The following is a 15,328-nucleotide window of genomic DNA, read 5'->3' as shown; positions in this document are numbered from 1 at the left end:
TCATTATAGTCTAATAAAATATGTGTTATACGACATGGAGTGCACACACACACACACACAAAAATATTTAGGCCTTAAATAATGATTTATGTATTTGATTTGCATATAACATTCATCCATTTGGATTACATAAAGAAAGTAATAAACTTAATGTGATGCATATTTGTCAGTCATACATAAATGAAACGGATAAGATTTGCATAGTTTGCATCTAGTTTGCAAAATAATCACATTTTTAAAATACATAAATCATAGCATAAATCTGTGAAAAATATTACATTTATTCCATTAAAAGGCATGCAAATATGGTTAGCTGTGGAACAAGCAATATTCAATTATTATTTAAGATGTATGAAACAAACTGGATTGACTGATGACAAATATGCATCTCATCAAGTTATTATTAGTTTATGTGGATGTTAAATCCATATTAGTATATGGATCGAAATTGTATACACAATTCAAATACATAAATCTTACATAGGCCAAGTACTACTTGCATTTTCTCAACAATTCCATTTTATCCGACACTTTTGCTCACGGAATAAATTAATCAGCTGACTGTGCAGTTCATTTCTGCAAAGGCACTAGGCACCAAAAACTATATTTTTGCATGATGCTATACATCCATGCTGCTAAGAAGTTGCCACTGCAACATAAAAAAATAAATATTTAAAGAATTCTTAACAATTAATAAAATAAACCAAATAAAAATGTGTGGTTTAATTCATTCTTGTAAATAAAGACATGAACTGCTAGAAATCGTTCCAAATGTTCTAGCATGTCCATTTTTGGTAATATTTTCTGTCTTCCATCTGGTGATCCTCTAGGCTCTCTTTGGAGCATTTAGGGGAAAACAGTACTTGGTAGAATTAAGGCGGCATGCTGTCCTCTAGTAATTCTTCTCTCTGAAATAGTGCCCATATTTCACTGCTTTCAGATGCTGTTTTTGTGTGCATGCAAGCTGACACAACTGTGCAATTAGGGCATAATTAAGGGGAAGTTCTGTGTTAAATCTAATGATCCGGCCACATAGCAACAGGAAAACAGGCATTTTTGCTGACAGACACACGCATGTGGAGGATTTGGAGCGGATTCTTGAAAGCAGAAGATTTTAGACATAGAGAACATCATGAAATGTGTCATCCTTGTACTTGATGCATATGAATGATGCTCTCTAACGCTTGGATGTTGTGTTACCGTTATTTAGTGGGTCTCTAAACAAATCCAGCTGTGCTCACGGTACACTGCAAACCCAATCACACAGACAGCATTATGAAGCTCATGCTTCTGCTGTAATTTTCATGTGGAAGAAGCTGAGCAGCGTGTCTCCTGAGGAGATATCAGATGTAGTTCTTGTTCCAGGGACAGGCACAAAACTGAGAGAGAGGAAGAGAGAGATCTCAGAGGAAGCTTCTAAGAAGTTATTTAGTCTGTTTCTGGAAAGCACCATTAAAAACGAAAGCTTTTGTAATATTTTGCATGATTGAAAAATGTAGGTAATAAAGTAAATTGCAGGACCACAGTGTCCTTTGCTGTTTTGAACAACAACAACACGGTGTCAATGTCCATTTACCTTTTCTCTTTTTAACAATCATTGAATAACAACACATAAAATGTTTTTTTTTTTCAATATTAGAATGACATTTTCTCAGAACTTTTGTATTGGAAGAGATTTTCTGAGGTAAAGCTAACAAAAGCTGCCAAAGTTTTTTTCAAGAGTCTTTACTCTTGCCTTTACTGTTCATATAAATACATGTTAAGGCATTACTGCATCTCACTCTTTTATTTCAAGGTCCATCATTACAAAAAAAAAGAACCATAATGACAGAAATATATAAATAATGTGATAAAATTCAAGACATAAAGTAGCTGAGATTTATGAAACATTAAGGCTGGCCAGAAATAGTTTCCTCTTTTTGTAGACAAAATAGCACAGTAGGGAAAATCTCTATTAAATGTGACTTGAATATTTATTCATATACAGGGATAGTAATGAAAATGGTAGGGTACTATATATACACACACACACAAACAGTCTACTGTTCAAAAGTTTAAAGTCGGTAAGAGTTTAGGTCAGATGTTCAGTATACCAGGATTTTCACCTTTTCTCTGTGAATTGTGTGACGGATGGTGCAAATGAGAAGGTCAAATACTGCAGCACAACCATTTTTAAAAATCCATATAGGATACAAAACTGGGAATGTGGTCTAGTTGCAGGTCATAAGTGCGCAGAAAGAACGATGAGAGCTCTTTCATCACGTCAGTATGTTTTTGAAATTATTTTGTCTACTGTTGTTGTTCCAGCCAAGGTAAAGTACAGAAGACTAATGGGTCAGGGTGTATAGAGCGGTCCAGTGCTGTTTTTGAACATTAAAATACAGTCATCTGAGTGGCGCATTTCCTCTCAAGACCCAAAATGACTTGGAAAGTTCATAATTATAATAGCCTACATCTTTCAAAATATTATACTTGCATCCTGTTTGGGGGAATATTGCACATAGGCCAAGCAAGCAGATAAGAAAACATTTTCCATTTCATGTTTTTTATAATTCCTCTTTCAGAAACACAAGCCTGCCATATGCGTCAAGATGGGGAAACGATCTTTAATAGAAATTGGGGGCAAAGATTAGGGTTTACGAACTTCTATCATCTGCAGTGACCACATAAAATATGCAGTGATTACATAAGGCAAAAGACAATACAGTGATGTAATGTGGACCACCCAGCTGTTTTTAGTGACCTCAATATTTGGGCAATGAACAAACTAATGAACACACAATGCTAAAATGTTAACAAGTTTTCCTCAAAAGAACACAATAGAGGCACAAAATTCCTTCACTCAAAATTGTTTAATTCTGTCATCATTTGTTCACCCTCATGTTGTTTCAAACGTTATTACTTTCTTCTGTGGAACATAAAAAATTTCAATATTATAATTTTTTTAACTTTTTTGGACCCCATTGACTTTCATTGTTAGACAAAAAAGTGTAGAGACATTTTTCAAAACGTCTTTTTAATTTTTTGGGTGAACTATCCCATAAACTCATCTATTCAAATAATAATAGGTTGTCTTAAAATTGGCAGATATTAGAGACCAGTTAGTAGACTAAATGTCTTTCACACTACTGCTAGTGACTGTATCGATTCATCTAATAAATACTCATGTTGTGGCCAAAAACAACAGCTTGTTTTGTAGACACCCGTAGAGCAAGAGGAACTGAACTGTCACAACAGTAACTGAGCTCTCACTAATCACACTCTATGGTAATTACATGCTTAATTACATTGGCTTACTCTACTCATATTTGTCCAATAGGTCCGGGGTCATTTCAAGCAAACGTTTGGACATATCACAACAGTTTTGCCGGTTAAACAAATCTCCTGACCCAGAAATGTCTAAACTAAATCATGTTATCTAAATATCTTCACAAAAAGCACGAGAAACCGGCCATCATTAATAACCTTCATTAATCATACTTTACTGACAGGCTGACTCATTCTTTCAGCAAGATATAGAACTATAAAAGCGGGAACGAGTTCAAAGTTGTTGCTTTACTTTAATCCAAAGGTCGGCAAAATTGCTTTCTTATGCTTACATCTAAACAACACTATCCTTCATCAAGATTCTGTCAAAATACAATCCGTTCCCTTTTTCTTATTTTTTTTTTAGGACCAAGGGAGTTTAAAACAGCTTGTTCCCAAGAACTCCTCAGCTCATTAGGGAACCACATGGAAAAATCGTCTGTTTCATTCATTCATATAAAGGTATAAGTCATCTGCAAAGGTAACGCTCATTTTAAACGCGTTTGATGTCAGTGCAAACAACTTAATCAAAGACACCCGTCTGACTTCACCATTGGCAGGGAAATAAAGATGAATTAATGCGGCAAGGGTGCCAGTTTCAGTGTTTCGAAAATAGAGGGACCACAAGACAAAGTATTCATTTCAGAGCACATTACAGATGCATCTTTTCAGTTGTCGTACAGAGGCATGGCAAATTGATGATGTATGATTCAGGGTAGATTAAGAGGATATTAACTTTGCCACATTCTGGCCATAAGATGAGCTCATGGAGGAAGTTCAGCACATTTCAAACACCAGCCACTTTCACATTTCTGCGCACCAAGCCAGTCATCTGTCTGAGAAGCGAAGCTGACTCTGGACTCAAAACACCAAAAAATGGTGTTGAGGTCATGAAGGAAGGTGGCAGATTAAATTAGAAACGCTTTACAAAAAGCAGACTCTCAAAATGTTAAGAGTTATTAACATCATGGGCAAATCTCTGTGGGGTAATGTCATTTAAAAACCCAGTAGTCAGATACTAGTAATAATAGTCATTTCCAGTATAACTATCAAATAAACACTGTACAAACTCACATGCGCTATATCTACAACAACAATATTGACTCTACAACTACACAATAAAGTCCTATTTTACTCAAGTTTGCTGTCTGAATTGAAAGTACGATTAATGGCAAGAAAACATGTATAGTCATCTTCGCAGACTGCACACAAAAAATACTTCGTGAACTATGAAGACCAGTCAATGAACAATGACTCGGATGAACTTGTGAATAAACCAGTGAAGCTGATTCACATTCAAATGGTTCTTGAGCCAATCCATTGATTGAATTAAACCATTTTTATATAGACAGATGGATGGATGGATGGATGGATGGATGGATGGATGGATGGATGGATGGATGGATGGATGGATGGATGGATGGATGGATGGATAGATTTGAAAGGAGGAGATTTGAAAGTCTCAATGAGGTATAAAGCGGTGATAAGAAATTATACTTTCTCGATTTTAGTAATTCTTTATTTCGTTTTTCTAACATTAACTGCAGAAGTGCATACAAGAATGCAAGTGAGTTTTCTGCCAGTGGCTATAAAAAAGGGCGATATAAATCAGAGGAGGTAATGCAGGCTTTATTCTCAAAGGAGTGACCAGAATGCAGCGTGCTCACCCCAGCTCTTCATGAACTAGACCTAGTGTAAGAGCCCCTGTGGGGTGGACCGGCTGGGATGTCTTTTCCAGATGCATTTTCTGTGTCCCGACTACACAGCCTACATGTCCAAAGTGAACCGCAGAAGTTGTTGAGCCAGGAAGCTTCCCCTGCGCTCAACCTGAAACATATGCACGTATATGCAGCATGTGGCCCCAATCAATGACGTGCCCCAAAAAGTACAGCTGAAAACATACACGCTGAGTGGCAGCTCCTGCCAAAGCACGCAACCCGGCTAACTAGCGTCCTGCCTGCGGGGCACATGGCGTCAGGGTGCTTGTGCGTCACAAAAGGATGACAAACCAAGGCCAGCTGTCAGATTGGTCCAGATCTTAATTTCAGCACTATTGCAACATAAGCCTGGGAACTGGTCAACAGCCCAGGGTGGGTAAAAAAAAACACAACCCTAACAGAAGGCACAAACACAAATGCCAACCATTGAGACAGAATGTTGACTTTGGTTGGCTCTGCACGTGTTCATTTCCTGTCTAAAAGGCTATGTTAACAACGCATAATATGAGCAGTCTGTGCCATGTAAGAGACAAATGATAGACTAAAGACAAGGTTAGGTGGAGACTCACAACATGATCTCCTTTGATTTATGAAGTAACCTCATGCTGGATTTTTAGAAAGTTCTTGTTTTCAACAAATAGGACATTTAATCCCTATGTGCGCACTGACATTTCATCTGTCTTTCTTTTCAGCCAGCAACTGGAAGAAAAGGGCCTTTCTGTGAAGCACTAAAACTAAGTTGGAATGCTTTGAAGCATTTATGCTTCTCTGCTGTTCCTTTATGCGCACAGGTGTAGATCAACAGAAGTGTCGACAAAGCCACCGATTAATCTTCATTCTGTGTCCTCCCTTTGACGTAGGAAATATCACAGGTTTTTACGAGGTCTGAAAAATATGATTAAGGCACAAGTGAGTAATGGAAAAAACATTTGAATAATGGAATAAGTATGTGAAAATGGCTTTAAACAGTAGGTGATAACCTAACGGTAGCCTCATAAAACACAATCCAACAATTCAAAACACATAACAAACAACTTCCTCTGCCTTTAAAGTAGCTAAACATGGAAATCACAAGCTAAAATATAACACTTACCACAGCAGGCGGAGAAGTACAGTAGACAGAGGAACATCAAAGGTCTGTGGGCCGTGAAACAGTAACGATAAATTATACCCAGGTGTAAAGTTGACAGTGTTCTAGACACACTTTCAAAAGACTATAACTCTTCAGATGTGGCATGGTAAACATATATTTTTTCCACTCACAGTAGAGGAATGCAAATATACGTGCTAAGGTGAATGACAGAGTAAGCTATCCTTTCAAAAACATGGTACGGACAATAACCAGACCAGGATTTAGACACTTTTTAGACACATTTCCCCCCCAGTTTTTGGAGTCACAGCACCCTCTAGTGGTCATTAAAAGGAGCACTAACATTGAAAGACCCATAGGCTGGTCATCCAGTAATCTGAATACAGCCTGTTCTGAAGGTGTATGGGGATCATCATGGCTCAGCGTAATCTGCATTAAAGGTATCGTTCACAAAGTCTGTTTTACCCACTTTTTTGTCTCGTTTACGTCTGTTTTCCCCACTCTTTCTAAAGAGCACAGCACTGAAGTTGAATGAATGAATGAATGAATGAATGAATGAATGAATGAATGAATGAATGAATGAATGAATGAATGAATGAATGAATGAATGAATGAGGCATTTATATGGCGCTTTTCATATATTAGGCCTACTGCTGGCAAAGCGCTTTACAATCATGCCTCATCTTACAATCATCTTACCTCAACCACCATGCAGTGTGCAGCCAGCCACAGTAGCCTACAACGGCGCCAGAGCGCTCAAAACACACCAGCTATATGTGGAGAGAGGAGAGAGAGTGATACAGTCAATTCAATGGATGGGGATTAGCCTATAAGGAGGCTGATTGGCAAGGTCCATTGGAGGGAATGTGGCCAGGAAACCAGGGTTACACGCCGAGTAAAGAGTACGAGAAGTGGCATGGGATTTGTAATGACTACAGAGAGTCAGGACCTCGGTTTACCGTCGGTCTCATCCGAAGGACAGTGCTTTTTGACAGTATAGTGTCTGTCTGTGTCTTCGTCACTCTACTGGGGCGTTAGGACCCACACAGACCACAGGGTGAGCAGCACCCCCTGCTGGCCTCACTAACAGCTCTTCCAGCAGCAACCTTTTCTCAGGTCTCCCATTCAGGTACTGACCAGGCTCTGCTAGCTTCAGTGCAACCAGTCTTGGGTTAGGCTAGCTAGAGGGTGATATGGCTGCTGGCATAAGTTACAATTTTATTTCACATTCCATTACCCTGAGTCTCACGTTCCCAGCTAACAATTGTTGGTTTTTCATAACATTCTATTTTTTTGTTCACAGAACGTTATTTTGTAAGGTTCGTTTTTGGTTAGCCAGGAAAGTTTTCTTGACGGAAATTTAAACGTTCGTTTTTGATTTGTAGAACGTTATTCTGTAGGCCTATACGTTATTTTTAGGCTATTTAAAAAATAACCACCCTGCAACATTCTGATAACGTTATTTTATGGTGGCAAAATAATGATATAGGGGAACTTTCTTTCATAGCCTACAAGTTATTTTTTAGGTTATTTAAAAATAACCTTATAGGCTACTTCAACGTTCTGGGAACGTTATTTTATGGTTGCAACAAAAATAAAACCTAGAAGAGCGTTCCTAGAACGTTATTAATTGGTTATCTAAAATAACCAAACGGGAACCAGATACTAACATTGGGGAACGTTCTGTTTTCTGGATTAAACACAACAACGCTGCTTGCTTACTTTAGGCTACTGCATGGCATTGTAGACCCTTTATCACGAATATTGGCTCTTTTGTTAGTCACTTTCTATAAAAGGGTCTGATAAAAGCATAAATGTAAATGTAATGTAAACATGCACGTTGCACTCCCGTTTGGCGCATGGCTAAAAGTAAGTAGGCTTTAGATCAATGTAAAAACATGTTCTTTGTGAATCAACCCTTATGGTTATAGATTAAAAAAACTCAGCAAAAGTCTGGTGATTATTTTCACAAGAATAACAGTTTGATATTAATCTTATTGTCAGTGAAATTGATGTCAATAATTGTCATAGTAGATTAGTTTTGACATATCACTTACAGTAACCAGCCCGACGTCCCGGGTCTATTGTGTTTCCCAGTCGGGCTACCAAAGCGCATAACCGGCCTCTATTGGCCCGACGGGATATCTGAAATAGTGTTCGCTTCAGTCTTGTTAGGCCTAATCAGATTCAGCACGTTCTTCATCTTCCATCCGCAGCGGCGCCGAAACAGGAACAGAAAGGACAGGTTGTGTGTGTGTGTGTGTGTGTATGTTCATCTGAGCCTCATTGGTCTGTCACTGCTCGTAAATGTCAGAATATTTGAGCTGTAATTATACTGGTCACACAAATTTCAGTTCAGTTAGAATGTGTATGTTTGATTGTTAGATGATTCTAATTTTATTATTTTATATCCAATTGTTGATATTTGTGTTTTGAAAAAGTTTTTGACCCATGTTTTGACTCCTGACCAATTTTCTACATTAAAAATTGTCTTTTCATTTGGGCTAGTAAAATTCATTTCGGGCTACCAAAATCTGAAGTGTGCCTGCCCGAAGGGCTACCAGCGATTTCGAAATTTTGCGAGCCCTGAGCCTATAACAATGACATTGCTGAGTGCCTGTGTGAAAGCAACAACCTTGACTAGGCTACTGGCTCTCTGGTCTGGCCTGAGGTCTCACATTTCACTCGATCATCCAGAAATAACCCAAACAGAATATAAAAAGGAAGCTCTCACAGTTTGACTTCTGTTCAATACCAAGAATGAAGTGTATAGCCAATGATGCAGCAATACTGCCGTACAGGAATACAGCTGCCACATCAAGCTGTCCAGCCACTCACGAAAACAGGCACTAAAATGATGACTAGAGCATTGTTTGAGAGAGAGTTTGGGATTGGCTTAATTCTTCTCGTTGTACTTTTACCTTATTTAATTGTTTTACAGTGTCATACGAGGAACTTGTCAACGTGAGCAGTCTGATGATCTCAGATGTATTAGCTGAATGTGCACAGACCGGTTTATTGAGATTTGCATCTCGTGTAATGCTGCCACGCAGGGTGGAGTCATGTTTTTAAAATGAAGAAATGTTTCAAAGATCAAAGATAAAGGGATAGTTCAAGTTCACACAAAAAAGAAAAAAAAAAGAAAATGTCATTCCAACCTTGCATAGCTTTAATTCTTCTGGAACAAACAAGTTTTTTTTTTTTAAGTGAATAAGGACAGATGACGTCAAATGCAAAAACAGATGATGTCAGCTCCAACAAGACAAAAAAGCTAAATTGTTGAAAAATGGTCCATACAACTTCTGTGCTACATTCCACGTGTGATATGCCCTAAAAAGTCATAAAATAGCTTTCATTTTTATTATTATTCAATGACAATCTTGACATTCATCCTCTGGCCATGTTTGTGATTGAATTGTTCTTTTGTGTCAGATATTTTCAGTGAATCAGGTGACCGAATAACAAACTGGACTGAATGATTCATTTGTGAATCAAACTGATGTTATAAGTATAGCTACCAGTCAATAATTACTTTTATATTTTTTTTTGTCATAGCTACAGCTAATGGCTTCAAGAGACATGAGACAGTTCAGTTGATGTGGGCCACCTTTATGATAGTATCATGGCGCTTTCATACTCCGGCTTAATTTACATTTATTGATCAGATGATAGACTGAAAAGGTCACTGAACTATAGCTGAAATGCAGACATTATACCTCACAACTACCCTTCACAGAAACCAGACAAGAATTTTGGCTATAGGCCTACAGAACCATTGGTAGCCTACAAAAGCCTTTCGATGGCCTATAGAAACAGGTTGAGGCATACGAATGTCTGCAGCAACACCTTGTTTGAGGTCACTTTTCAAAACTTTTGTCATGATTAGTCCATCCAATCACCACCTGGTCAAACCTGTTCTACCAGGTAGGCCGCCTAACAGAAAGTATCAATGATGGCCCATACAGTATAGCCTAGCCTGTCTTTGAGCAGATGTGGACTCTGATGGGGCTTTCACTTAATATTGTCTCTTTGTGACAGCTGCTTAACTGTCTCTCTCTCTCTCTTATAAAGGCAAATTCCTCAGGTTTACCTTTCTGGGTGCGCCCTGCCGTGATAAATGTGATGAATAAAGCTGATCTGCGTAAGGTGACACGCTGAGGAACAAGACGTCATGAGCCTGACGTAAATCTACTACGGCGAAGGCAATCTTATGAATATTAATCAGGTAACCCTGACGCCTGTTGCAACTGTCCAATGGCGAAGACTTATCTATAAATATTAATTAAGTAGTGCTGACGTTACGTTGTCACCTTCTACAGGCGAATGTTAGATTCATGAATATTAACAAAAACCCTTCGCCATGGTACGATTAGTAAACCCGGCTACTGATCGTCCGTCACATCAGCTCCGCAATACCGGCAGGAGACAAACAGGAAATTATAACTTAAAGACAGCTGTAAGAGTTTATTTCTTTGTATAAAACGATTGTATTCCTGTTATTAGACTGAACTAAGTTACCTGTTTTAATCATCTCACCTATTTTGCCGCGGAGACAATGCTTCAGTGTCTATCGGGAGGTTCGTGTGTGCGTGTCATAGAAGGTTACAGGTCTACGTGGTATTTTTTGGTCTTGGTGGCGGCGTATTTGGTGTATCTGATATTCGGGGCTTTAGTGTTTTCCGCGGTGGAACTGCCGTATGAGGAGCAGCTTCGAGAGGAGCTTCGGGCCGTGAAGCAGCGGTTTCTAGATGACAATGAATGTCTGTCCGATGAAAGACTTGAGGAGTTTCTGGCTAAAGCATTAGAGGCGAGTAATTACGGCGTGTCGGTTCTCAATAATGCCTCCACTAGCTGGAACTGGGATTTCACATCTGCACTCTTCTTTGCCAGCACTGTGCTTTCCACGACAGGTGAGCAAAGACAGTCTCTTGACAACACTATTATAGGATTTTGTGTGTGTGTGTGTGTGTGTGTGTTAACAGTTTATTTAGGCCTAGCCTACATGAGATAATTCTGATCATCTGAAGTCACTCTTTACAATTATTCACAAGAGGATCAATGACAGAAAAGAGGCCAGTGATGTCATTTCATTAAGGTCGACCTGTCCTCTCTGATCTGCGATAAAAGCATTATAGCTCACGCCTGTGTTGTCTGACAAGCTTAGATGGTCTTGTTAAACAGCCCAACATTTACAATCATATTTATAAATACTAATATGCTTTAAAACAAGCATGAATGTAACTCTAGAAAAGAGGTAGCCTATGGCTGTATAATGGGTTCCCTCCCTTCATAAATAGTCAAAAGTCAACAAAGCTTTATGGGCCTGGCCCTGATTGTTAACATTTGCAATATATGAATTAGGTAGTTGCCAATATATAATAAGACAATAAAAAGGAGGTAAAAAAAATATATCTTCTTAATTTGCAAAAAGGAAAAGGTAAAAACATAAAACAATAAAATAGGATACAGTGGGAGATTAAATACAATTTAGACACTCTTAATTGATTTAGCTTATTATTTAATATATTATTTTTTGCTAATGAAACTAGTTGGCAAAAGTTTTTCACAGAAATAAACAACACGTTGCAGAAGATAATTAAGTTCAATCACATGAGATAAAAACATGTGTTCTAGAAAAAAAATGGATGTTATTTCACACGGACCCAGTTGTTTCTAATGGGCTTCATCATTTCAAATGACCTGCAGTGTCATGCGATTGTCAATTGACTGAGTTACTACAGTAACATTAAAGTCAGTGCTCAAGAGTCAAGATGCTTTATTAAACATTAGTATATATATATATAATAGTAGCAACAAATAGAACACTAAATACTTTATTTGGGACCACTTTTGAATTTTCTGTTCTAATGATAATGACCACCCTCACAGGTCCATTTTGAGAGGTTTTAGTATATTTATTAGGATACTCTTACAAATATAGCAAGTGCATACTCATATATTAACAGTCCCCGTGGAGCCCTAGTGGTTTTGTAATTCAATGTGGATGATCTGTGTGCGATTTGAAGGGTGTCTGAAGGATAAGCATGCAGTGTGTGTAGTGTTTCCAAGGATTATGTAACTTAATCCAGCAGTATTTAAGCACTACAAAAGGAAACACCCTTGACATTCCTGGTGACTTTTCTTTATGTCATTAAGATGGTGTTTAATAACTGGTTAATTTGAGTAAAATGCTAGATTGTCTTAGAATGTACAAAAGACATTTTCAAAGAGCTTCATGTTTTCTTTCCAGGGTATGGCCACACCGTTCCTCTGTCGGATGGTGGTAAGGCCTTCTGCATCATTTACTCAGTGGTGGGAATCCCATTCACCTTGCTGTTCCTGACTGCGGTGGTCCAGAGGATCATGGAGTTCAGTACCCGCAGGCCCGTGGAGCACCTGCACCGGCGCTGGGGCATGTCCAAACCTCTGCTGGCCGGCGTGCACGCTGCCCTACTGGCCATTATTACCATCTCCTGCTTCTTCCTTATACCTGCCATCATCTTCTCAGTACTGGAGGAGGAGTGGAATTTCCTAGAGTCCTTCTATTTCTGCTTCATCTCTCTTAGTACTATTGGCTTGGGAGATTATGTGCCAGGAGAGGGCTACCACCAGAGGTTCAGAGAACTCTATAAATTGGGCATTACCTGTAAGTGCAAAGTCAGTTGAATCCTTATTGATGTTGAGCCATATATTGTACATTTCATTTGAATTTTACTTTCTTACATTCACACATGCACTACCATTCAAAAGATTGGGATTTGGAATGTTTTATTAATGTTTTTTAAAGTCTCTTATGTTCACCAAGGCTGCATTTATTTGATCAAAAATACAGTATATTGTGAAATATTATTACATTTAAAATGACTGTTTTCTCTTTTAATATATTTTAAAAAGCAATTTATTCCTGGGATGTTAAAGCTGAATTTTCAGAATCATTAGTCCAGTCTTTAGTGTCGCATGAATCTTCAGAAATCATTGTAATATGTCTTATTATTATCAATGTTGAAAACAATAGAATATTTTTGTAGCAATGTAGAAGTATTTACTGTCACTTTTGATCAAATTAATGTATTCTTGCTGAATAAAAGTATTAATTTCTTTCCAAAAACAAAATCATACTGACATGTTACATTTGAATGGAAGTGTATGTGGTAGGGACAATGAAACAACTATCAGAACTTTAACTTTGGACTTAAACTTTATCTTAGTTTGCTAAAGAGATACCCCAAGGGTCATTGTCCACCTCTCTTTAACCCTGTCTGTCTTTCTCCTATACAGTCTATCTGATATTGGGCTTGATCGCGATGTTGGTGGTTCTGGAAACCTTCTGTGAACTTCAGCAGCTGAAGAAGCTCAGGAAGATCTTCTACCTAAAGAAACAAAAAACAGAGGACCAGCTTAACATCGTGGATCATGATCACCTCTCCTTTGCCTCTGTGTCTGACCAGGCATCCTCATTTAGAGAGGATAAGACTGATCTGTTTCCTGATGACATGGTCTCCACCTCACCTACTGCTACCTCTAATGGACCAATGGACAAATGAGGCATCCTGAAATTCGGTATCTAGAACCCGACACATCAATGTTTCTGAAGCACCTCCACTAAGAGCATAAATGTATTATTAGTGTACTCTGCTGTTAAGTTAGCTAAAACGTACCATAGATATGAATACTTGACACCGGCTAAAGGTAAGTTACAGTGCTGTGGAAAAGGATTGTATGAATTTGTAGAATAGTTCATTATATCATAATATCAGATATTCTTCATGCAGCTACTGAACTGAAAAACGTGTGTGTGTGTGTGCGTGTGTGTGTGTGTGTGTGTGTGTGTGGCGGATAAATCCATCCAGGAATTCTGAAAATAAATAGTTTACAAACTATAAATTAATAAACTGGTAAGTGGTCATATAGCTGTACATATTCCGGTTCTTGTTAGGTAACTTAAAAGGGATCCATATCCTGTATTATAGGTTTGCAGATGTAATCGTGTAAATCATGTTTTCTGGCTATTCTAGATTGAATAATTGCTTTAGGCTGGAATATACCAGACATCTTTTGTACAGATTATTGCCCTGATTGCTGTCTGACTCTAAACAAGTCAGCGCTACACTCTTAAAAAATGGTTCTTCTATGGCATTGCTTTGACCCTTTTGGAAGATTTATTTTAAAAGTCTGAGCCATATCAATTTTAGGCAGTCGGTGTAGACAGATTTAGCAGAAAATCACGTAGTGTAATAGAGGCACAGACTCTGATTTTTTTTTTTTTTAGCTTATGATTCCATCCAAGCATTCCGTCAAAGGATATCAAGCATGTTATCAAACTATTGTTTTCATTTGGCAGCAACAATGTGCACAATTATGCCTAATTTTGTTGTGTTCATAACTTGAAAGTCTGGTAGTGTTTGATCCCCATTCGTTTAGTGTAAAAGTTGTGTAGTGTATTCCTGCCTGAAGCCTATTCAAAGCTGCAAGTGTACGATGCCTAGTGTTTTTTTTTTTCTTTTTTCTTTTTCTCTCCTTTAGATTTTTAGACAGGGGCAGGTCCCTGGTGACTTTTTTTTTTTTTTACATTCCATAATGCTTAAAGGGAATTAAAAATATATTTTTAGTAGAGGCATAAGACAATCAAAAAGCTGTATAATGAATTTATCTACTGAAGGGATTATTGTTTTTTCTGCCTTTAGAAATGTTGTCTCTTCTGAAGCAGTTCTGTTTGTTGCAGTATGCAGTGTCCACCACCTAAGGGTGCTGTAGTGCACTGAGTGCCATTACTGTTGTATTGTAAGCAAAAAAAAACAGAAGTCACATCAATATGCTCTTATGAGTGACTGGGGGTATATTGCGGAAGAAAATAAATCTCATTTTATAATTAATTTATAGTTTTCAGTTTTATATTTTAATTTGATTTCACATGCCTTAAGATACTGAAAGTTGTGCATTTAATGTATGTTTCAAGTCGCACTTTATCAAAACAGAATAAACTGGTAATAGATAATGTGATTGTATTGTGTCCATTCTTCAGCAAACAGCAGATGCTGTACGGTACATGCACAACAGAACTTGCAGGACTCCTATTAAAAAATAATCCAAACTCATCTCCTCCACCTCTCAGAGTTCATTTTGGTATGGCTATATCCGTGTATTAAAACCTTGCTGAGTGGGGGCGAAGAGGCTTTGTGGACCCGAGCAGCTGTAAGGTCTGTTAACAGTCTCA

The 15,328-nt window shown here is 38.0% G+C and overlaps 1 protein-coding gene across 1 annotated transcript; it reads left to right on the top strand.

Moving 5' to 3' along the window:
- Nucleotides 1-10,414: 10,414 nt before the first annotated feature.
- On the top strand, nucleotides 10,415-15,208 carry kcnk1a (potassium channel, subfamily K, member 1a). The gene is made up of 3 exons (XM_079595443.1): nucleotides 10,415-11,024; nucleotides 12,365-12,760; nucleotides 13,393-15,208. The coding sequence occupies exons 1-3, from the start codon at nucleotides 10,670-10,672 to the stop codon at nucleotides 13,656-13,658; spliced, it is 1,017 nt and encodes a 338-aa protein (XP_079451569.1). The 5' UTR covers nucleotides 10,415-10,669; the 3' UTR covers nucleotides 13,659-15,208.
- The last annotated feature ends 120 nt before the right edge of the window (nucleotides 15,209-15,328 follow it).

The sequence above is a fragment of the Phoxinus phoxinus genome, assembly GCF_949152265.1.
Source record: "Phoxinus phoxinus genome assembly, chromosome: 21".
NCBI lineage: Eukaryota > Metazoa > Chordata > Actinopteri > Cypriniformes > Leuciscidae > Phoxinus > Phoxinus phoxinus.
The sequence above is the reverse complement of the archived record's forward strand: the minus strand, read 5'-3'. Positions and strand labels throughout refer to the sequence as shown.